Source organism: Brassica rapa, chromosome A08, assembly GCF_000309985.2.
Source record: "Brassica rapa cultivar Chiifu-401-42 chromosome A08, CAAS_Brap_v3.01, whole genome shotgun sequence".
In the NCBI taxonomy this organism is placed as follows: domain Eukaryota; kingdom Viridiplantae; phylum Streptophyta; class Magnoliopsida; order Brassicales; family Brassicaceae; genus Brassica; species Brassica rapa.
In genome coordinates, this window is record NC_024802.2 from 12,097,494 (window position 1) to 12,122,480 (window position 24,987).

Here is a 24,987-nt window from a genome sequence, read left to right on the forward strand (position 1 = left end):
AGAGTTCATGAATCGAGGAAGAAGATGAAGTCATAACAAACTTTCTATTTTGGATAAAATGATAAAAGTCGTTACAATGAGGTTTATATAGTGAGCTTATGTACTGGTTAACATCGAATACTAAACCAGACTAAACCAATCACTAAACCAACAATTTGATTAACGGTTCTATACTCTAATAGATGCTTTCATGGCTGAGAGGATTATGATCTCAGCATGTCCATGAGTCCCAATCTTGGATGGATGGACTCATAAACTTTGGTGCTTGCTCCTTTGGTGAAGATATCAGCAAGTTGATCTTCACTCCTTGTATAGCAAGGCAATATGATCAGTTGTTCCACATCTTGTCTCACCTTGTAATAATACACCTCAATGTGTTTTGTCCTCTCATGAAACACTGAGTTTGATGCTATATGAATAGCCGTCTGATTATAACAATGCATTATGATTGGTGTTGTTGTTTCTATGCCCAAATCTCCTAGAGGATTTCTGATCCAAATAAGTTCACTAAGCAATTTTTAGTTTTTAGTTTATTCAATGCTGCTCAGGATTATGAGCAAGTCATGACTCTGTAATTTGTATAATAACAACCAAACTCTTATCTCTATGGACATGTATCAAGAAAGAAGACAATTCAGCATTAAGTAAAGATCTCTTCCGAGTAGAAGCTAGGAACTGTTTAGAGAATCAACACATGAGCAAGCTAAACATATGGACCGGCATATTAGTATTACATTGACCTAAGTAGGCTTGTCAATGCCTTCCTTGTTAAATGTTCAAATACTTTTAATAAAAGTTTCTTAGATGGACTCTTCGTTATTATCATTTGGCTTTTCTCTCGGGCACAGTTATCGAGTTCTCCTCCTGCACCACCGGCGTCGCCTCTGCCAGTCTTTCTTAGCCACGACTCTATCTTTAATTCACTTATGTCATGTATCTCTTATAGTTTCTTTCAACTTTACTGCTCTGGATCTACTGTCAACGCTACCGGTAGAGATCTATGTGGTCTCGTACTGTTGGTCGGAGTTCATCAGAGTGGACCTCTTCTCCGGGGACTCCTGGATAATTGTTTCAGACATACCTCTCTCCATTTTTTCATCCTCCATGTCTGCTCTCATCAGCTCTTCATATCTATAAACCTATTTAACTCAACTTCAGCGATGAAGCGCCTGGCTGAAGACCCACACCGTAAACGACCGCAGCCACACCTTCTCCTAACATCTTGCGTTAATCCGGCGACCGGTGTAGATGGGATTCTATTCCGGCGACCAGATCTATTTCTTCAAAGCTTGATAAGGTTGTGTTGTCTGCTTAATACTCTCACCTTCTCCACGTGGTTAAGTTATATTCTCTCCAGTCTTGCTTGAAAGTCCGACAAAACCTGTTATGGTGAAGAACAGTCTCCTCCTCTGACTTGTCTCGATGGCCATCTAGCTTGTTCCGGTGAGCTCTGCAAATACCAACCAACCACTGCTCTTTGTCTTTCAGCCGGGGATCTCCTCACCGCTTCCGACTCGTACTCCAGATCCACAACGTCCCTTACCAATAATTCAAATCTTCATGGGCCTGGCCCAATACTTTGGCTGAAGCTGCCAGCCCAGTTATCAATCTATTAAAATCTAGAAACCTGCAACACATTGTGAGCCAATCAATTTCGGTTTTGGTTTCTCTGGTTAATTTAAAGAGCTTCGATGGATTCATTGAAGTCTTTATTCTGAGCTTATTGCAATATCACTCAGTTAGGAAGCAGTTTTCGGTGGACTCACCGGATCTGTTATCGTTTTCATCATCCTCCTTGGCCGAGGACAGAATCTTACAATCATGCCTCCATTCTATGAACAGATATGTTCTTTCTGATCCTTTTCCGAGTTATTGTTTCAGCTTACTCACCGGTTTGTTTCCTTGCGTAGCGGTCTGTACGGGGCCAGAAGGTGCAATCAAGATTACTTCGGTTTTTCTTGTTGGTGAGGGTTGTCTCTCAACGTCACTTGTGACTAAATCTCAGCGATCCGACTTTTCTGGAAATGCTTTATCGACGCATTCAAGCCATGTCTCGAATTTGCTGTCAACTTCATATGAAGACTTATTATGTTTAATTGCTTTTGCTGTTGTAGTTTATGGTTTGTTTTTAAGAGAATGTTTAATTCCCTCTTGTCATTGTAGTCTTCAAGTTTGAGTTAAATGAAAGTTGTGTTTCAAAAAAAAAAGTTTCTTAGATGATTAGATCTCTTTGACTCTTTCTGAGATTAACTTCCTAATATTATCAATCGACACCAAGGTACAACTATAGAGTATTATCCCGATCCTGATTGTGCAAGTGTGTACAAACAATTAGCACCAAAGCAGAGCATAACTATAAAAGGAGGTTTCAGGATTGTCAAGTCTGTAATCTCCGGACTAGTGCCAATTGTTTTGCTCATCCTTTCACCAAATTACTCCACAGGCATATCATCTGATTAGGAGATTGGTAATGTGCAGTGTAATAGTTCTGTCTCCCATAGGCTAAATTTCAGAGTGTGTGTACTCACAGGCTGCATCCATGCGTTAATAGTTTTGTCGTTGGTGTGTTATGGTCGGGATGTTTGATACTCTCTAGTTTTGAAGTATAATCTCAGACTCTCAGTGAATGCATTAAGTCGTCAAAACACAAAAACTACAAGTTCTACGAGTATCCAAATTTTCAAAAAAATATTAAATTGCATGCATGAGTTGTAACTTGTGTTGTACTAATCATTTATAAAAAAAAATGATATTGTATCGAGATTATTGCACTTGTTGGTTTATCTTGGACGTGATCTATTTTCCATGTTAGATAAAAATCTAAAGAATTAGATTTATGGTTTGGCTCAAGATCCTACTTATAAGTTATAACCAGAAAAAAATGAATATTCCAGCATAATTATACGGGAAAAAAAACAGACAAGCAACTTATGTCTGAATTTTTGGGAAACAACAACAGAATCTTTCATCACTTCAAAACGCACAAAAACATAAAAGGAACATGGGTAATACGGCTAATATTTATGGACCATGCTTCTCCAAAAGGACGCATACACAGTTGTTTTTGATGTTGCCATTGTTCTTGTTCATGTGATCAGTCTCCAAAGATACTCTACTTCCACTGGTGCTGGCGTTATGATTCATGTTCATGAGCTTAACTTGTGTTGTACAAATCATTTATCAACGAAAAAACTTATGTTGTATCGAGATTATTGCATTTGTGGGGTTTATCTTGGACGTAATTTGTTGTACATGTTAGCTAAAAATATAAAGAACTAGTATATATTTTTGGCTCAAGATCCTACTTATAACCAGAAAAGTGCATTGGCAGTAGGCAATATAATTAACGGACTGATCCATAGAGATATTCATATAATTATAGATAGGGGGGAAAATCCGACAAGCAACTTATGTCTGAATTTTGGGAAACAACGGTAGAAGCTTTCATCACTTAAAAATAAAAACAGAAAGGGAAAATGGATAATAAGGCTAAGATTCAAGGACCATGCTTCTCCAAATGGTAAGAGGACTCATACACACAGTTTTTCTTTATGTTGCCGTTGTAATTGTTCATGTGATCAGTGTCCCACCATTCTCTGCTTCCACTGGTGCTGGCATTATGATTCATGTTCATAGTATTGTTTAAGCTCTGGTTCCACTTGTCTCGATGCTCTTGATTAATGTAACTGTTATGATTAGAGCTCACAACATTATAACTACCAATTGATGTGTTAATCAAATGATTACCAATTGATTGGTTATTCAAATGATTACCAATCAAATCATTGGACTCAACGTTGTAGTAATCTTGTTGAAACAATCCATCATGGAAATAAGAGCGATCCATTGGTGGAAAACTTTGAAATGGAAGCACCCCATCGCCGCAAATTTTAGGAAAAGAACCGACATGGTTATCAACATCAAAGCCATAAGAAGAACCACCAAAATATTCAACAAACTGGTTGGTTTTTTGAGCATGTAAGAAAGGTTGGCGACGACGACTAACTTGTTGGATCTCAGCAGAAACTGCCTGAGAAACAAAAGGTTGATCTATCATTGTACTCTTCTTTTTACGGCCACTTCCACCAATCGGTATGTTCCTTAGCGCTCCACCATGAGTCCAGTTTCGGCGACATTCCTTGCACTTGTAGCGTGGTTGAGACACACTATGGTTGTTGTAGTAACAAAACTTGGTGTTGGTTGAGTTGCACCTTGGACACACTCGCGGTGGAGGCTTCTCTTGGTTCACTTCATTGCCTCCTTCAGCAAGAACACTAGAGTAATCCATTTTTCTCAAGAGCTACTAATTAGTTTTTTTTGTTGTTGGTATGATTATTTTGGTGTTGTGAGGGTGTCTTCTTATATAGACTCTTGAGAACTGGAAACTGAAGAAAAAAAAAGATAAGTTTGGGTTTAAGAAAGTGAGATTATGGGCAACATGTTAAAAATGATGTATTAGTAAAATCTGAAGATCTATCCTCACATCAGAACATTAGGCTAAGCTTAGTAAAAAAACCAAGGTTCTTTTACTCTTAAGTTTTAATTATTGGATGTATATGAAAAATGGAGATTTAAGAAGATAATGATTAAATGAGTCAAATAATCTATACTATACTAAAAGCCAGATATTCTCAATGGAGAAGGGATCCACGTCAGATTAATAATTCAGACCAATCATAGAGTTGTATTGTGCCATGTCATATGTTCCTCACACATCAAAAATTAGTTCGACGACTTCGTCTTCCTCCTTTTCCTCGAAGAAATCCCAACCGTTTCACCTCTTCTCCTCTGTAACATTAAAATTGTGACTCATAAAGCTTTATCATTTAGTGCAATCACTATATAATCTACCTCTTCACATCCAATTTTGCTGAGGAGAAGAAGAACTACAACGTAGAATCTATATTTCCCCGGTCATGCCAATGTCATCAACTCTGGATCAAGGTGGCTCTCATCTCTCCCCCTCTAAATTTGTTTTATAATATATATGCAAGCTCTCTGTGTATTTGGATATTGGGTTTTTAGGTCAAAACCAAATTAAGCTGTAGTTTAAAGATTGATTGGATCTGATATTTTTTTTTTGAGTGATTCTATTTATTTTGAATCGACTGATGATTGAACCTGTCGAGTTGATTTTTGGGTTTGTATTTCCAGCGCTAAATCTCTGTCATCAACCAAACACTGATCATGAAGAAATCAGCAAACTCCCATCTTCAAAAGCCAAGGATAACAGAAAGTCATCATCCAACTTTCCAGACTTCTGCAACTGGTCTCCATGAGCTCCAAACTACGTGTTTATCCTAATCGTTAAGTTCTCATTCTTTGGGTTCTTGATCTTCCATTACATCAGATTCATCACCGTTAAATCCTTCAAGATTTTCTAACAGCGAGATGGCTTCACCAAAATGGAACTGAGGTGAAACACAGTCTGGAAACTCAAAATCCTATTGGTTCCACCTTCATCACCATCGGTATCCAAAGAAGCCAGTGCCGTCCTAATGTAAGTTGTAACCAGGTTTTACCTTCCTCTCTGGTTTTAATGTAGAAACTAAATACTTAATTGATCAAAAAAAAAACTATATACTTGATTTATGTAGACTTTGATAGTGATTAAGTTGAGGCTTGAGGCGTATTGATGGCACAACGACCAGATTGTTCTACTTCATATGATAGTTTAGTCGGATCCTGTAACACACTTTTGAGAATAACCATTTACAAGTACCTACTGCTTAATCCACGAAAGTCTTTTGTCTCCACGGGAAGGTCTCCCATCGTCCTGTATTATAACAATCAAGGTTTGTGTCTACTCTCTTCATATTCATTATTTTACTCTGCTCAAAATAGTTCCTTCGATTCTTTTTGCGTGATCCATTGATGTTAGCTTTTTTTTTTTTGAACCCTTTCATTGATGTTAGCTTAATTCTTAAAAAACAGCAAAATCATAGCATTGTTTTTCATTCACATAATCACCTTTCTATTTAAGCAGGGAGTTAGGCATGGATATAAGATCAGAACGATTGTTGGTTTTGAAGCATAACCCGTGTTCCGATCATGTCAGAGCTCCCAAAACAACACGGATGACCATAGTCAGAATCAAGTACAGTTCCGTCTACCGTGAGATCAATATTAGCCCTCATAAGAATATTAATTCTGTGTGTGTAAATTTGAATATTTTTCTTGATTGGATGCAGTGGAGTAATTTTTAGAGTTGTAATATAAGTTTGAGCTAAACCTTTTCTGGGTTTTAACTTTTAAGTTTTCATGTTGAATTCTTCCTGACTTTTATGTATACTTTTTTTTCTGTAGTATGAAATTCTTTGAAACTTATGAATTCTCACCTCAGTTAACAACGAGGTCGTCAAGAAAACCTATAAGTAGTCCAAGAAGGTAAATTTAATAGTCCTAAACTGTTTTTGTGTTTTCAACTGCAGAAGGGTAAGTGACAATCACTTCTAGGGAACCATCTCAGAGTGTATTGGCAACTGGTCTCAGCTTAAAAATCTGTAAGGTCAGCATTCATCAAATTTTTTTTATTTCTCTTACTTTGTATCTCTGCACCATATAAACTGTTCAGTTAACCATATAATGAACAATTGCAGTTGATTAGCAAATGGAAACTAAAGCAGGACTCATGTTTAAAGCGATTTTTTTTATAAGACTGGTATAAGCATCATCCCAAATCATATCCAGAAACGGCATCAATACCCTGTATTTTTTGATGTTTCAGTGACCATTTCTAAAAGCCATGTGTCAGTGACTTTCACTGTTTGTAACGAATTGGTGTAACTGTGTGCAGGCACAATAGAACACAAACTGTGTGTGATCTGGCGTGTAGAAAAGGACTTGACGTCCTCGACCTTCCACCTGATATCCAACCACACTCGAGAAGGAGTACTTCAAGAACCATCATTGTCTCTAAAATCGTACATGGGAAAACTCTCCATAAGTTTGGGGCATGTAACTGGTACACTGATACGTACTCCTGCAGGATATGTACATTCTTAGATGTTCATTTTCTTCATCTTATTTAGATTAAAGGGGCAGTAACCTTGAAGAAGATGATAGGGATGGGTTTTCCTTTGTTAGACGTGATATACCCGTAACCCGCCACTAGCGCTGAAAAGCCTTCTGGCTAAGGTTGTGAAGTTGTTCAGCCGTCTACTAAGCTTCTGCCAGTTGCTCAGATGGGAGTTGTTGGTCGGAGTTGAATGTATCTTCCACATAATTGGAATCGCACATGACAAATCAAGTTGGCTTCTCGATGACGTCCTGCAGTCATTTATGAAAGCTCATGGACCTCTGAAGATATCAACAATTGGGAATTGGTCAGTTCTCCTACAGTGTCAGATGACTTTCTGTGCTGCTATTGTGCCAAATACCAAACGTATCAGTGTTAAACTTAGTAAAGCTAATACAATCCAACTTTTCTTCTTTGTATGTGTTCTTTACATTAAAAGAACAAGATTCTCCGGTGAGATCGAGTTGAGATACTCATCGGCAAAACCTTGATGGAACCATTGTCATATGCTTCTTCTGAGTAATCTCTGGCTACAAGGTTCTGAAATCGTAACTCGAAGCTCCACGGTGAGATCGAGACTTTCTAAAAAGAAAAGAAAAGAAAAATATTCATTTCAGTTTAACTAAAAAAAACAATTTCCAATCAAATAAATTCAGCTATTATATTATAAAATTTATTTATTTAAAATTTAGAATTAATTTGAATACAATGTAAAACGATAAAAATTGACATAGAAGTAAAAAATAAATAATTTAACAAAATTAAAATATATTAAATGTTATACAAAATTACAAAATGTTTTTTACCCTGAAAATAACCAAATTAGCAATGTATTTTAAACATGTTCAGATATTTGTACTAAAAGTAACCATATTACCCAATTTAGTTCAAGTATTTTGTATCCAAACTATCCAAATGTACCAATAATAACCAAAAAAATTCATTATATACACTTTTTGAGCATTTTTATTCACGCTATCCTATTTTAACCGAAAACACACAAAATATTGAAATTAAATAATATAATTAACTTATGATTTTAAATTAAATTATTAAAATACTTATATGTACAATTGTAACAAATATTTTTAGATATATATATAAATTTTGGATATCTTCGGTTACTCATTTGATTCTTGGTTTAGACCAGATTGGGTTCCAGATCTTCAGATACATCAATTTAAGACCCATTCGGTTATTTATCACATATCTGATCGAGTTCGAAAGCCTGATTTTCGGGTTGATTTAAGTCGGATCTTTGGGTTTGGATATTTTGCGTAGCCCAAATTTTACTATTAAAATAGTTGAGTTATGACTTCATATATTTCATTATCTTTCAAATGTTAAAAGTTTGAATTATTTTGTTTAATAATTCATTATTTCTCAAATTTTTTGATATACCAATAACTCAATTCTTAAGTAAAACATTGTCATACCTTGATTATATTTTGGATGTTTGTGTTTAAAAATCTCGATTCAAGGAATTATACTACCTTCCTTTTCTGATGTAGAATTTTCGTAGATATGGAAATTTATTTTTTGTTTCACTATATAATTTTTTTTATATTTCAATGTAACTTTATTAATTGGATATTGTTTGGACAATTAAATTAAGTAAATTACTGTGTAATTGATTAAATTTATATATTAAATCACAGTTTTCTAAAGTAATAACTCTTAAATATTACAGATTTTAATTAAAACTGGAGGAAATAAGTCTCAGATAGAGTGTCCACGTAGGCGAAAATAATCGTCCAATGAGAAACTATATTTTTTGACATGTCACCTCCTCTATTTTTTTTTACAAAATGATCCTTTAACTTTTTACTTAAGCAATTATAACCGAAAATATATTTTTAGTGAAATATATTATTTATATAAATATAATTATATTTTTTATTTACATAATAGTTTGTAAAGAAATATTTAGTGTAAATAATATCATAATTTTATAAAATACTAAAAGAAATTGGGCTGGTTTCAACTTTCACAAATAAAATATATTATTTGTAAACTTAGAAAAGAATATATCAAGAATATTTCTTTTTAGGATAGAAAATAGAAAAATACATCGGAGACAAATCCATCTCTATTATGAAATTTCTCTATTTTAGAGAAAAAAATAGAGGAATACATTGGAGATGGTCTAAGGCATGACCGACGTAAATGATCGACGTTGAAATTTCAGCTTTTCTAATTCTTACTATTCTAATGTTTCAATATAATTTGAATATTTCTTTTGTTTTATAATATAATGGTTTAAAAGTATTTTTTTGTTTCACTATATAGATTGTTTTTATATTTCAATGTAACTTTATATTTATTGATATTGTGTGGCCAATTAAATTATGTAAATTATTGTGTAATTGATTAAATTTATATATTAAATGACAGTTTTCTAAAGTAATAACTTTTAAATATTATAGATTTTAATTAAAACTGATTACATTTTGAAACATATAGACTAACTTTATATAGATATGAGGACAAATTTGTAAAGTGGTATCACCTTAAATTTCTCTGATTCTGTGCATTCCTAATTGGAAGGAGATAATCAACATTTAATATTATGTTACTTTCAGTATATTAAAAATGGTCGAACCGTAAATCAATGAAAGATGATGTAAAGAATACATAAAGATGTATTTCCAATTATCACAAATATATAATCAATTGACAACAACTTAATTATATCCAACATAGAAGAGTTTTAATACCTTCTAATATTATAATATCTCACTATATTAGTGGCTAAATCAGTTTTCTCTAGCACAAATATTCACTCCATTCTTGGAGATTAAGCTTTTCTATCTAATGATATTAGTAGTTTGATCTCAAAAAAAAAACGGTTGAACTGTACATTGTAATTGAAGAAAGAAAACAATCAAAAATCAACCGAAGACTTTTAAGGTATATGAAACAAAAATTAGAAATAGCAATTATCTACAATTAAAGAATAAGGTAATAAAATTTTAAAAATAAAAAAATAAAACAAAAAATATACAATAAAAGAAAAATTTAGTAAAATAAAATCATAATATAATTTCCATAATTGATAGTGCTTAGCTACACTAAAAAGTCTAAATTCACAACATACACAGTTTTATTTACATCTTTAAACATATTATCTAATTAAAATGATTCCAAAAAAGTGCCAACATAAAGAGTTAGAAAATATACGATAAAATATAAAACATAACATTAAAAATACATTATCACTGATCACTAAAACATCATGTTAGTAGTAATAAAAATGAAATGACAACACATTTATTAAAACCATAGAACAACACGCCACAAAGTGTTATTAAATATACAAACTACAAATTTAATATGCTCAACGCAAACACACATAAAAATGAGACATCATATTTGGATATATTTAAATAAATAATTTTAAATATATTATATTCTTGATAATTTTAAAATACTTAAAAAGAAACTAAATTATTAAAAAAAAAATATACAAATAAAACTAAAGCAATATTTTGTAACGTAAAAATAATAAATGAATAAAAAATAGATTATGTTAATAAAATAGATTATATATTTTAAAGACTTCTAATTCATGTAGTATTAAAAAAATCAAAATTTGTTTATTACAATTAGTATTTTACCATTAGATATATTAAAATAATATTCTAGATCGATATTCAATTGTCAGTTTTCAACTATTACACATAAAAAAAATATTATTAAGTACACTTTCTTTTTGAAAAGGGGGTTTTATATTTTAAGTAGGTTATTGGAGTACTTTTTCTTTTCGTGAATTTATTTGAGATGAGATTCCGATGTTTTAAACTAAGATAATTTATGTTCTATACATAATTATATTTTTTTTTACATAACTTTAAAATGTCGGACTTGATTCTTCATATTTTATTAGTTAATTGTGTTACATATTGTAGAAATACTTACTTCAAACTAATAATATAAAAAAAATCAAATTTAAAAATTAGTTATATATAATTTAATATACAAAAATTTACATAGAAATAAAAATGATAAATATAACAAATTTAAATATATTATCCGCGCGTAGCGCGGAGAAATGATCTAGTACATATAAACAAATCTAGATAGAGATATTGAGAGTGTGATGGTAATTTAAGAAAAAAAAATCATAAATTATAGGTGTTCATTATGAAACATAGTATCAGAGGAGGACGCGTGTAAATAAAATAATTATATATATACATATATTTAAAGAAAATGTATAGCCCAGATTGTTTCAAATGGTGAGCATTAGTAAATAACAATATCTTTTATTTTTTTTAACACAACATATTTCATTCATAAACCTTAGCCGATTACAAAGATAAAAGCAACATCCAACAGTAGATTTGCGATCGTACTGAATACATTTAATACAAGATAATAGAAAGATAGCGACACAAGCTTTGACAAGCCGGATAACAAGTCGAAAGAAAGTTCAAAGGTGCCACAAACTAGTAAGCTCCTAAAGAGATTACATCGTCCTTCAAGTTCTTCAACGGAAATAGTCACCGTATATCGTGAGGTTGAGTGCTCCGTAACCTCGATTCTCATGGGAATGAGTATCGTCGTGCCTTCCGGTCCCAAACGAACCATCACATAAGGCATCAAACGGTCAAGATATCGACAAAGTTCATTGACTACATAGCCAAACACAGAGTCCTCACGAAGAGGGATTTTAATGGAAGTTGTCACTCCAACAAAGCGGATGATGGTGGAAAGAGGTCTCTCATTGGCCCGGCATGAGGAATTTTGGCTAGCCTTTATTAAGAGAAGTGCTAAGGGACTACAATCTTCAAGCTTTGATAGACTCCAACTGAATAATAGAAATCCCTTGGTATTTGCTCTTGTTAGAGTTGAACTTTGATGGTGAGCTATGCTTGAACATTTTGGAAAACCTCCAAAGATTGCACCAAGGAGGAAAGCATATCCTTGTGATCCTACCATTTGTGGCTTCACACTGACTGAAAGAGGATTGAGCTTAACGATGGATTCCATGAAGGCAATAACTGAGCTCAGGCATGAACTTTCCGCTTCCACATTACCGTGTTGGAGCCAAGAGAGTTTACCCAAAACAGAGTTGAGCCTCACCCATTTTCCCTAGACGACTTCTAACAAACAAACAAAGACAGACGACTTCCATGTAAGTCGTCTAGAAAAACACATTTAAAAGTCAATTACAAAATTAACATCTGCATTGACCATAAGACTTCCATGTAAGTCGTCTACAGCCAGACAACTTACCCGGAAGTCGTCTGGACGAACATATATGAAAAAAAAAAACTGATTTCAAAATTTCAACCAGTGAGATAACTTGTTTAGCACACAAAAATCTTCTCCAAGTACCCAGAATCTCAAACAAAAGTTACCCACCAAGAATCGTAAGCTTCAATGGCTCTATGAACCATAAAAATTTTAGAATCAAAATCTTTGGTTTTTCTTTTTGATGAATATGGAGAGAAAGTAAAGATATGTTTTTGGTTCATAAGGATTGAGAAAGAAAGAGTGTAAATCGATTTGTAGGTACATTAAGAGCTTCAAATTGGTTGTTCATGGTGGTTGGTGTGTTGATGGCAATGACAATATTGTGAATACTTGAGGAAGATGAAAATGATAGAGTAAAATATGCATTTTCAAAAAAAAAAAAATAATGGTATTTTCGTGAATAATCTGAATTTTGAGGGTGAAAAAGGAAAATTAAAGTTTCAAAAAAATATGGGTTAGTTTTGTGCTTGACTTCAAAATTTGAGTCATATTTACAAAAAACCCTTTATTACGTGGGAAGTTTGAATTTGATTTTCGGTCCGATCAATTTACATGTTTTCTTGGTAACAGATGATTTGGTTACTTTCATACTTAGTCAAACAACATTCTAAATTTAGATTAGCCAGTGTGTGAGCGTGGTAAACTTTTAAAAAATTAGTTATGTAACATTAAGTGCATTTTTACCAGAGATAACAAATCAAACGATAAGACTTGTAAAATAAAAAAGAGCAAGAGACTCATAGCAAAGGGATTCTATATCGAGTAGTTTATCTTCAAGACCAAGTAACCAAACACATCAACAAGTAACCAATTTTCACAACCACAAAGCACCTCCTCCATATCATTTTCTAGGGATTTAACAGTTTTTCCCTCTATAGTAATGGAAAATGATAGATCTCCAAGTGTTTAAATTAAGAGGGGAGAACAGAAACTCAAAAGTGTTTATATTTGAAGGGGTCGCGCCATAATTTACTCATGAAATTTTATCAAATTAAATGGTTTGCAGATACGAGAAGTCAAAATGTAAAAACGGTCAACAACCATCATTAACAGTAATAAACGTGAATTACGATTCCATAATACATTTGATGATTTCTTACATATTTTTAAAAGATTATCTATATATTTAATTATTATTTTATTTATTTTAATTTTATTGTGTCAATAAAATTATATTTTATAGCTTAATTTATACTTCAAAAATAAATATATTAAATAAGTCATAGCCTTAATTTAAAAATAAATAAAAAATACTCTCTGTTTTACACATATTAGAAAGAATTTATCAATTTATGTACTATATTTTTGATTTTGATCATTAATGAGTAAAACAGAGATAAAACTGGAATAATATTCTAGACACAACTGCTTTTTAAAGTTGTGGCCATAACCATAAATTTATCTTATTTATTTATTTTCACAAACAAGACATGAAGCATAGCTTAGCAACAGAGAATAAAGCTGAAATAGAGCAATGCATGAAAGCAAACACATATAGGACAGATCCTATCTCTCTCATTAGTTAAACGTTATGAACTCATCCTCTTTTCGATCCTTCTCATCTTTTTTCTCCGCTTTTTTAGTTAAATCTTCAACACCTTTATCGATATCAGCTCGTGCCTCATCCGCGTCCTCTTCAGGCCCAACCACAGCTTCAGTCACAGTCCGTGCACTGTCTTTTGTATTCTCCCAAGCTCCTTTCACCGTCTCCTTCGTCTTCTCTCCAAGCTCTTCCGCCTTGCCCTTCACGGTCTCTTTAAACCCCTCTGCTTTCTCCTTAGTCTCTTCTCCATACTCTTTAACCTTTTCTTTAGCATCTCGAGCCTTTGCTTTTGCACTGTCCATTGTATCCTCTGCTTTCTCCTTGGCTCTTTCTTTTGTATCTTCTGCTTTATCCGCTGCCTTATACGCCCCTTCGTTTACTTTGTCTTTTGTCAGTTCCGCGTAGTCTTTAGCCTTCTCCTTTGCTTCGTAGGCTGTGCCTTTAGCCTGCTCTTTGGTCTCGTAAGCTTTATCAGCTGCTTTGCTCGCTCCTTCATTAGCTTTGTCTTTAGCTCCTTGAGCATAGTTTTCTTCGGTATTCTCCCTCCATTTCTTTGAACCGTAAGGTACATCTGCCCTTGAGTCTCTAGCATTCTCTACCGGATCTCTACCCTTAAAACAAAACACACACATAAGAACTCCATTTTTAACAAGATCTAGTTTCACGTAGGGGTAGACTTTTCCAACACGTAACTCTCAGAACCACGTACTTAAGTTTCTTTAAATCGCATCCTAACTAGGATCTATGAGTACAACAGTATGACATGTTACTATAGCTAGGCATGTTCAAACATATTTGTATGTAATATATATCAATGTATGTAACTTTCTATTGTACGTAGAAATATATACTTGGGGTTTTAAATTAGGCTTTGTTATTTGGTTAGGGATTGTTGGACCTATCACCTAAAAACCAGCCCTAATCGAATCGAAGCTTTTCACATGATCTCGCATGATAAGGTACTTTGACGTAGCAATCATATAAATATCTAAGAAAATTGTAAGCAAAGTTGTACAAATAACCTCGGAATGGCTAACGGAGGAGGCAAAGCACACGCGAGAGACTTTCCGGGTCGAAGAAGCATGCAGCCAGAGTTAAGGGAGATCGAACTATAGGGAAAGCTTTTGAGAGGCTAAAAAGAGTAGCTCTAGCGAGTTGCATGGATGCCATTTTCATCAAATCAACAAAGAAAGATGTGATAATATCAATTCGATCGAGGTCTCTTTTCTTCTCCTTTTTGCAAGGGGTCTTTAAATGGTCGGTTCTGTAATACGTTGCAGCTTATGGAGCCGACAGCAGAACCTGGCAGGTTAAGTATGTGACACGTGAGGGAGTGACGACACGTGTTTAGATATAACGAGTTTTAGCTTGTTTGGCCAGATAGTTGATCACTGCGATGAAACGTATCATCTGTGAGGATCAGAGCCGTGCCTATAGCATGATTAAAAAAGCATTGGCCATACACCCCAACATAATCTAAAATTTTAGCGGCCTCTAATTGTAGTAAATTTTTATAATCAACCACTATAAATCTCAATAATAAGGTTTCAACATAAGTTCAGTCTTCATTTTAGTTATAGTATATATGTACTCTTAACTAATTTTATTATGTTATAACTAAATTAATAATTAGTTTTAAGGTATGCTTTAATCTTTGCTTTTTACACCATAGTTTTCATTTCATAATTAGCTTTTAAAATTAATGAAATAACATTTATGTAAAACTAGGTAAGGAACCCGTGTGATGTCACACGGGAACTCATTTTATAAAAATAAATATTTACATATTGTAATAGAAAATATTAGAAATCTATAAAAAATTATTCAACTTATTTTGGTCCTAAAATATATATTCAATCATGTTGAGTCTTTAAAGTATTTACATTATTTATGTCCAAGTTGTTTTGTATCAAATATTTCATAATTAATATATATTTATTTATTTCCATTTGTATCGTTTTCAAAAGGTGTGAACAAAAAAATATGATTTTTAAAACATAATTCCATCATCTTTCAAATTTTATGTTTTTATAATATGTTAATATATGCAAATCTATTTATTTTAAATATGTCTTTATCAATGAGTCTAAAACATATTTCAATTCATTTAATCAAAAGGCAAAGATACACCCATATAAACAGATCAACTTTTATCTGAAATATAATTTAAATATAAAAATATTAATTTTCTGAAAGGATACATTTTTACAACATTTTAAGTATTTTTAAAGGATGCATCTATTCAACAGAAAAATCCTTGAATAAATTCATCTTTTGCATGTAAAATAACATAAAATTTGATCAAATAGAGATAAAATTGAGAATTATACTAATAAAATATTCCAATTGTTACATGAAAAATAGACCGCAACTAAAAGAATATAATCAATTTGTAAATGCACACATATTGAAATTTGTATGCATGTTTTAAGTTATTATTGTTAACTACTTTTATTTTAAAAAATATTTGCCACTTTGTATAATTTATGATTTTATATAAAGTATCTTATTTTTTTCAAAGAAGTTTATGTGTCACAAAAGAGAGAAAAACATATCCATAAACTTTCCATAGATTTTAAAAATGTATAATATAATTGAAAGTGAGAAAATAACCAAAAACATATCACTAAAAAGATATTTTAAATGAAAAAGACACATAATAGCATATCATTACTTTTGATGATCTTTTTACTATGAATCTCCCATTTTTCTAGTCTATTTGTGATTGATATGATTTGTCAGTGTCCATAACTCTTTATATAGAGGATTAAGGGTTGCAATGGTTGGTTCACACCAAAATTGCAATGATTTATCACCAAAAGACTACAACTACCAACAAATGCAATGGTTCATCACTATAATTACATTCACCAACAATTGCAATTTTTCATTTAAGAAGTTGTAACTGTTCTCCATACACTTGCAATGGTTCACTTAAATCGCTAATTATCGTCTCCAATTTACGTCTCTGGGAAATATGGGATTTGGTTCTTCAAAGGATAGGTTACAAACGTTGGGATTCTCATCATAGGTCTCTGAGAAATCTGGAATGCTTTCTCTGATTAGCTTTCATTGAGGGACTCATGCTCCCAAACCCTTACGCGCATTGCTACACATGCTAGAATTTGTAATATTTAGACCAAAAGAAACAAGCGCTAACAACAATGGTCTTCAAAATTATTGACATGACTGTAGGTGACATCATCCTAGGCAAAAGAAAGAGGATACCATTCATGTATCTCATCAAATTTGGTTACGACATGAATGACTTCTCTAACTATTTTTCATTCAACTATGGGCTTTCCTTTTATTATCTTTTTTTTGCCAAGGAAATCCTTAATAGCTACAACATTGTGTAACTTACAAATCTTTCTCTTTTTATATGAACTCACTTATTTGACAAAAAAAAAACAGTTTCAAAAAACTGGAATCTGATTGCAAATAAAATCAGATAAAAAAGTGGTGGATCGAAAGAAGATCGTGAAGACAAAAATCCATCACTTGTAACATAACTTGTATCATTAATAATTCTATTGAGATTCTGATCGTGAATGGTAGTGCACATATGTTGGTTAATCATCTCATACAACAGTTTCCAGAGTAGTTTTTTCTTATAGATACTTTCAAACTAAAACTAAAAGTGACGTGTTAACTTTTTTCAAAAACCTTGAGATTTCCTAAAATCTCTTCTAATTCTCTTCCTAAAACTTTGTTCGAATCTCAAATCTCTTTTAAATTAGGGGATTCTTAAATCCCTTCAAAACTCTCAAATTATCAATATAATAAGCCCCTCTTATAGACACTTTTGGCACTTTTGAAGGAAAATATATTCTACTAAAAATTAAATATAAATTATTGAAGTTTTGATTTACATTTACCGAACGTTTACTCATTTGATAAATGGAAAATACAATATGTACTGGTTCAAGAAATAGAAAAAATAACTGAGTTATAGGAAAATGTCTACAATACACTATATATATAGATATTGAAAAGACACAAGTAATTGATAGAACCTTTCATATCAATGTTTGTAAACTATTAGATGCACCTTTTCATGATGAAAATAATAAAAATAAATACAAAATTCTAAAATTGAAAACTAACAGATGCATCTTTTCACAATTCAGTTAAAAAAATATACAACTATTTAAATAATATTTAGAAAAGACACAACCTTCCAATATTGAATTTTTAGAAAAGACACAACATTTTTGACATTTTTTAGAAAATACATAACCTTTCAACATAAGTGAAATTCACAATCTTTGGAATTAATTGGGATTGCTATTATTAGTAGATAATCTTATCATTTAAATCTTACTTATGATTAAATATATTTTTGAACTAAATTTAAACTATTAATATTAACCTTTTTAAGAAAAAAATTGTTCGCCTTAAGCTTTTAAAATGCTTCGCACGACACTGTTGAGGATGATAGTGATAACCACTAGGAAAACAACAGAATTAACAGTGTAGATTGTATGTCCAGAGTGTGGAAATATGGTTGTGTTTCAGACTGATTAGTAATGTTTGATGTAACAAGGTGGCCTGTTCTTTTTATAACTAAGTCGTGGTAGCTTACTGGTAATTGTTTTTTGGAGCTCAGTCATGAGTACATACTTACCGGTAGAAACTAAATTACCCTACTTGATTATTTTAGGTTTGGGCTTTTCAAATGATGTAGTGTAGAACTTTTTCGGTTAGTCCACTCAATACGTTTTTCGCGGGTGAATCAACCGATAAGACATATCAAAAGAAAATATATACTTTTAGTCAAGTGAGTATATTAGACATGCTTGGGAATATTGTGACCATTTCAGTGATATATACTCACATTATGTATCTGGTCAAATTACAGGAAGAAGAGAGTAGAGAAAGCATTCAGTAACAGACTTTATGAGATATATTGAGAGAGAGAGAGAGAGAGAGAGAGAGAGAGAGAGAGAGAGAGAGAGAGAGGCACATGAGAAAGATGTTTCCTGTGTTGTCTCATCTGTTCATGCCTTTATTGTACATTGCAATGTGATTACTTCAATCTTAACCCAGAGATAATGTCTACTCTTACAGTTAGCATTTTACCAGTTAATTAGCACAAAATATTGTACATCATCGAAGATTAATAATTGTTTGTTTAGTAGCCTTTATTTGCAAGCTCTCTCCTGAGTTGTATACAGAAGAAGGAACCCTCAAAAACCATACTGAATTGTGAATCTAAAAGACATCGTTGTTATCTCGGTTCCTCTTTCTTTTTGGAAATGAAGGTAGTGAATTTGTATCTATCATCTCAACTTGGGAAGACAAGGCACCGATTCCATCCACCGTGGAAGCACGGACTGCATTAACCATCTTGGTCTCCATGTATCACCCCTATTCTTATTAATAATAGACCGATTCATAAAATAATCCTGATTCTCATCATCTCTGAGTATTCTCTCCTTTTGCGTCCGCAAGTTAAATTGTACCAGACGACAGCTAGAATAACACCATAGATAAACAATATCACTATCAAACGGATGCATTGACACGGGTAAAAATAGTAACCATGGCATCTCCCACGAAAGCTGCCAAGATTCATAATTGTTCAATCTCCAAATCTTGAAAATATTTTCACCCTTTTGAGCTAATAATCTACTGATATACATGAAAAAAACTCTTGATGTTGTCAAGACGTCGTTGCAGTTGTTGTGATTCAAATGTTCTGGGAAAGGTACAACCCGGGAATGATCCGATTCAGAATAGAAATCATGAGAGACAAGTATGTTAGGTTCAAGACGACGGTTAAAGTAGACCGTACCGTTCAGAGTCTTAACACGGATGCTGGAGACTAGAGTAGAGCAGTGAACGATCTTTGAAGTCCAAACCGCTGTCTCAGAGGAATAAATACACATACTCAAACGACACGAGATATTATCTTTTGTTTTCAGTGAAGCTTACCTAACAACTTTGAAGTCCAAAACGACACCATCCTTGTCTACACGAGTCACTAAACCAACCAATGAGAGTTAACATCTGTCGGAGGGATTTTGATTGTTGTAAAACTGGATTGCCCACGTAGCAGCTATAATAATCAGAACAATGTCTTTCAAGCAAAACCAAACTGTTGGAAGAAGCCGTATAGTATTGAAGAGACAGTGGGATGTAAGAAGCTAGAGACTTGGGAAGATCCCATGTCTTGCATCCATGGAACCCTATAAGTTCTTTTCCTTCGCATGATATTAGCGACCAAGCGGGAGAGACACGAATAGACGTCGAAAATACACGGACTCGGTGTTGATTTCCATGTTTTGCTAACGGATTTGAATCGAGAGATGCTTCTCACGGGTAACCTTACTAGAATCTCTGCTAGTATCCTCTGGGAGTTGTATGGTGCTTGTTAAGGTTTCCATTGAACATCTACGATTAGGTTTTATGGTTTTGGGATTAAATGATTTTTCTATTTACTAAATCATATATGAGAAATAAAGAAAAATATTGTTTTGTATTGTTTTGTACAAATACCCCAATGATACAAATATTGTTCCTAATAGACCCCTTTGGACGAGATTGGCTCAAAGCCTCAAACACTTGATAATATATGAAAAATGATTGAAATCTGGTTAATTTAATCATTTGTATTTTTTATGTTTGCTGTTTGTTTTTCTTTTAAAATTATTATCAGTTCCACCAAAATTTTAAAAAGATAAGATAAAATAAATGAAGTGATCCAAATCATTGTTATCTTGTATTTAAACTCAATCAATCTGTCGATTCTCGACATTACAAAACAATTCAACTCAATAATTCAAACATTTGGATCGTAGAACCAGACCGATCTTCCATTTCTTTCTTGAACCGGTCTTGAATTCGTCTCATAACCCTATATTCAGGTTATAACATGATTAGTAATAGGTAATATCAATATCAGCTAATGAAATAACATTAGCAAGTTAGAGTACTTACATCGTCAACGGCACTCCTCAGCGCTGCAATTTGTTCCATTGATATTGTGTTCACCTATATATACAATTTGTTTAATTACCAACATTGCATTTTGTTAAGAATAAAGATAGTAATCAATAAAACAAAAGATATATACCCTTTTGACAACGGTCCAAATAACACCTTCAGTGCATGGAGGAACAGTAAGAGAGCCAATGTATCTGTAGAATTTTTTGGTTTGAAATCTAATAGTTCTTGGTTCCACGATCCCTAGATCCCTCTCTTCTTTTCCCACTGTTTTGATTCCATCTAGTAGCTGAATTTAAATTAAAAAATTTTCAAATTAAAAAATGTCATAAATACACAATCTTTCATATAAATAAACATTGATATTATACGTACCCTTGTGAGGAATTCATTAGGTTTGCCTAATTTATAAAGAACTCCAATCACTGCGGTTTTGCCTCCAGCACTCGTGTGAACCATGTGAAGCTCCATGTCATAACTGTAACACATTTAAAATTAAAATTGGTGTAAATTATGAGATTAATTCTTATATTATTTCTTAAGACAAGAAAACACAAACCGAGTTCCGTTGACGGTATGCTCTGACGGTGAATGCCAATGACATTGCACCAATTTATACTCAGTTCGACGTATTGTTATTTTCCCAGCATCTCCTTTCCACGATACCTTTTATTATATCATCATTATTGATTACTGTTAGAATTATATCACCATGCATATGCGTAATGTAATGATAATTTACAGCTAAACAAATGTACCATAACGTCATGTCCTCTGTTCACAATTACAGCCGGGGCTGGTTTGTATTGTCTTCTCCATGCTTCATCACGAATAATACTAACTCTTGCGTTAGTGAGATCGATCGGAGATGGAATTTTCCGGTGTTGCAAGTTTTCCAATGAGGGTTTATTTTTCCCCATCCCTCTGGTCCTTTCTCTGGATTCCGCTCGTACGTAAATGGAGTTTCATCGTCTGTTTCCAAAGTAACATCATATATATATATAAGTATTGAGTTTTGATACAAGTGTAAACATGATTTTGCAAAAGTAAATAAACGTACCCACTTCAGCGCCACGAGCGAGGGAAATATTAGAGAAAGATAAATAGAGGAAAAACAATGCGAAAGAGATAATTGTTTTTGCGTTCGGATCCATTTATGTTCTTTCTTATGTGATTTGATCTTGCTTAGTGCTTATTATGTTCTTGAGTATGTTTCAAGGGTTTAGAGAGAAGCTGTTTATAAAGAGGCCTGCATGGCTCGTTTTGCTGTTTTTTTTTTTCTTCTGTTTTATGGTTTTTACAGTTGTTCGGATTATTAGTTAATAATCTGCTGTGATTTGTAAAAATAAATAAAAGACAGTTCACTGGATCCATTTGGTTAGAGTTTTCTAATATCGGTTTCAATAGTAAATCGATGTAAATATTTTTGACATAGAAGACAAAAATGTAAGAAAATCAAGAACATAGTGAAGAACTGAGTGAAGAACATAGTGAAAGAGAACAGAAGGAGAACTATATAGAGTGCATTCTCTTTAAAAATAAACAAGAAAGAGAAAAACACATAAACACACACTGGTACATATATAGAGTGCATTCTGTTCTAACAGCTATATTTGCAGGTGTAAGAATTCAAATTCGAATGGGTCACACTTATCAAGAAGCTTAGCTTTCCCAGCTTTTTATCCACCAAATGTCATCCATCGCATAGCATCCACCGAATTGTATCCACCAAATGGCATCCATCGCATAACATCCACTGAATGGTATCAATGTCCTGTAATCTCTTTTACTTGCACTACAAGAAAACGTAAGTTTAACGAGGATAATTAACGAGGAAAAATAATCCTCGTAAAAGTACGTTGATTTTACGAGGAAAGTACGTGGAAAAAGAGAAGCATCGTTATTTCGTCGTAAGGTAACGACAAAACAATTTCGTCGTAAAGACGATGTAAATTGACGTGGCTTTTACGAGGAAACACTATTTCCTTGTAAATACCACGTAAACTTCGCGAGTTCTTTACGACGAAATACTTTACGTGTACTTAACGAGGAAATTTTGAATCCACCAACTTGGTAGGTAGCTCACGTTTTTTTTGGCCATCCAATTAATTTTCGTCGTAATTTCACACGAGGCTATACTTTTCACACATATGAGTATGGTAGACAGCGGACGACCAGTAACTATGGAATATGTGTGAAAGGGGAAATAGATTTCTACGGGATCTTGACGGAGATTATTGAAGTCGAATTTCCAGGGATATTGAAGCTGAAATGCGTCCTCTTCCAATGTGAATGGTTCGATTCCGTCGTCACAGAGGTGTTCGGTCTAACAAATTCGGTGTAGTTGATGTCAACGGTGGACGAAGGTACAACAAATTCGAGCCTTTCATCTTAGCTTCACAAGCAGACCAAGTTAGCTTCCTTCCATACCCTCGAATGAGAGATTCGGGTATAAATTGGTTAGCTGTGATCAAAGTTACACCTCGAGGACGAATTATCAGTGGAGAAGAACCACCATTGCAAGAAGAACAGATAAATGAAGTCGAGGAACCTGAACAAGAAATTGATGACATCCTTCTCATTGATCCGCATAATCACGAGTACGAAGATCTTACCGACGATGCCAAAGACGAAGCTGTTAAAGACGAGTTTAATGAAAATAATGATGTTTCTAGTGATGACGAGAATGTTGATGTATCCGATTGATGTATTTGATTTTATGTAGTTTGTTTTATGAATAAGATAATGTGGGAGTTTGATTTATGAATAAGGTAATGTGAAAGTTTATTTTAATTATGAATATGGACTTGTGGTTTGGGGTTTGGAATATTTTATAAATAGGGTTTGAGGTGAAAGAATAGATTGAGGTTCAAGGGTAGATGGGTTTGGGGTTTGGAATATATGAAGTAGAAGATAAGGAAGATGGGGTTTGGGGTTTCGGATTTTAGGGATTTATACGTAATACTCGTTAATTCCTCGTAAGCCAAAATCGTCGTAAGGTTGTCGTAAGGCCACGAGGAGTTTACGACGAAATTAAAAAAAAATAAAGAAAGCGGGGCACGCTAATTCCACGCAAGCCAAAATCGTCGTAAGGTTGTCGTAAGGCCACGAGGAGTTTACGACGAAATTAAAAAAAAAATAAAGAAAGCGGGGCACGCTAATTCCACGTAAGACTCTCTGAGTGAATGAAAATAAGTAATTGTGGTTTGGAATGAAAATAAAGATAGGGTTTGGAATATATGAAGTAGAAGATAAGGAATATGGGGTTTGGGGTTTGGGGTTTCGGGTTTTAGGGATTTAAATGGAATACTCGTTAATTCCTCGTATGTTAACGTCGAACTTACGACGAATTCCTCGTAAATACCACGTAGGACAGATTCGTCGTAAATACCACGTAGGACAGATTCGTCGTAAATACCACGTAGGACAGATTCGTCGTAAATACCACGTAGGACAGATTCGTCGTAAATACCACGTAGGAGAGATTCGTCGTAAATACCACGTAAAGTAAATGATGAACGCGGCCCACTTTAATTCCACGTAGGACGGAATCGTCGTAAACACCTCGTAACCAAAATCGTCGTAAACACCTCGTACCGTAAAAACTAGAAAAAAAAAAAGAAGAAGAAATATACTGGATTTACATGTGGCAAGACTTCCAGCAATTATATTACTTAAGTCTCACCAACATAAATTCCAATATCTTCTTCTCTTCCTTTTTTTTCAAATTTTTATAATTTGAATAGGATTGGATTTGAGAGTATGAAGTGAGATAGGGTGTGATTTGGGAGTTTGGGTGTGGGTTGAGAAGGAGAGTTACGGGTATATTTATAGGGAAGCTTTCCTCGGTAATTCCACGTAAGCAAAATCGTCGTAACGTCCTCGTACCTAAAAAACACGGGCCTTTGTAATTCCTCGTAACTTCCTCGTATAATAAAACGCGGGCCTTTGTAATCTCTCGCTGTTTCGTCGTAAAAAAAAACACGGGCCTCTGTAATTCGTCGTAAAATTACGAGGAATTTGCGACGGAATGTAATCTTATATATACACCCCGAGCGCTCACTCTTTCTTTCCTCTCTACTTCCTCTCCACTTCCTCCCTGTTTCGTTGCAATGGTAAGCCTCTCTAATTCCTCTCTAATTTGGTTAGTTTAGGTAGATTAGGCGGTTAGTATAGGGAATTTAGATAAGTTTACGGATCTTATGTTATTTAGTGTTGA

General features: G+C 33.4%; 1 protein-coding gene and 2 pseudogenes across 1 annotated transcript; all 3 read right to left on the bottom strand.

Annotated features, from left to right (window-relative positions):
- Positions 1 to 1,650: 1,650 nt before the first annotated feature.
- Positions 1,651 to 8,814, bottom strand: LOC117127396 (dof zinc finger protein DOF4.3-like). Its single transcript, XM_033277592.1, has one exon. It carries the CDS (start codon positions 4,286 to 4,288, stop codon positions 3,497 to 3,499), a length of 792 nt encoding a protein of 263 aa, XP_033133483.1. The 5' UTR covers positions 4,289 to 8,814; the 3' UTR covers positions 1,651 to 3,496.
- Positions 8,815 to 13,620: 4,806 nt separating this feature from the next.
- On the bottom strand, positions 13,621 to 16,697 carry LOC103834210 (annotated as a pseudogene).
- Positions 16,698 to 16,933: 236 nt separating this feature from the next.
- On the bottom strand, positions 16,934 to 21,688 carry LOC103834345 (annotated as a pseudogene).
- Positions 21,689 to 24,987: the final 3,299 nt, after the last annotated feature.

What these genes read in the sequence shown, in the direction of transcription:
- LOC117127396 (XM_033277592.1), bottom strand. Translation starts at nt 4,288, where the DNA reads ATGGATTACTCTAGTGTTCTTGCTGAAGGAGGCAATGAAGTGAACCAA.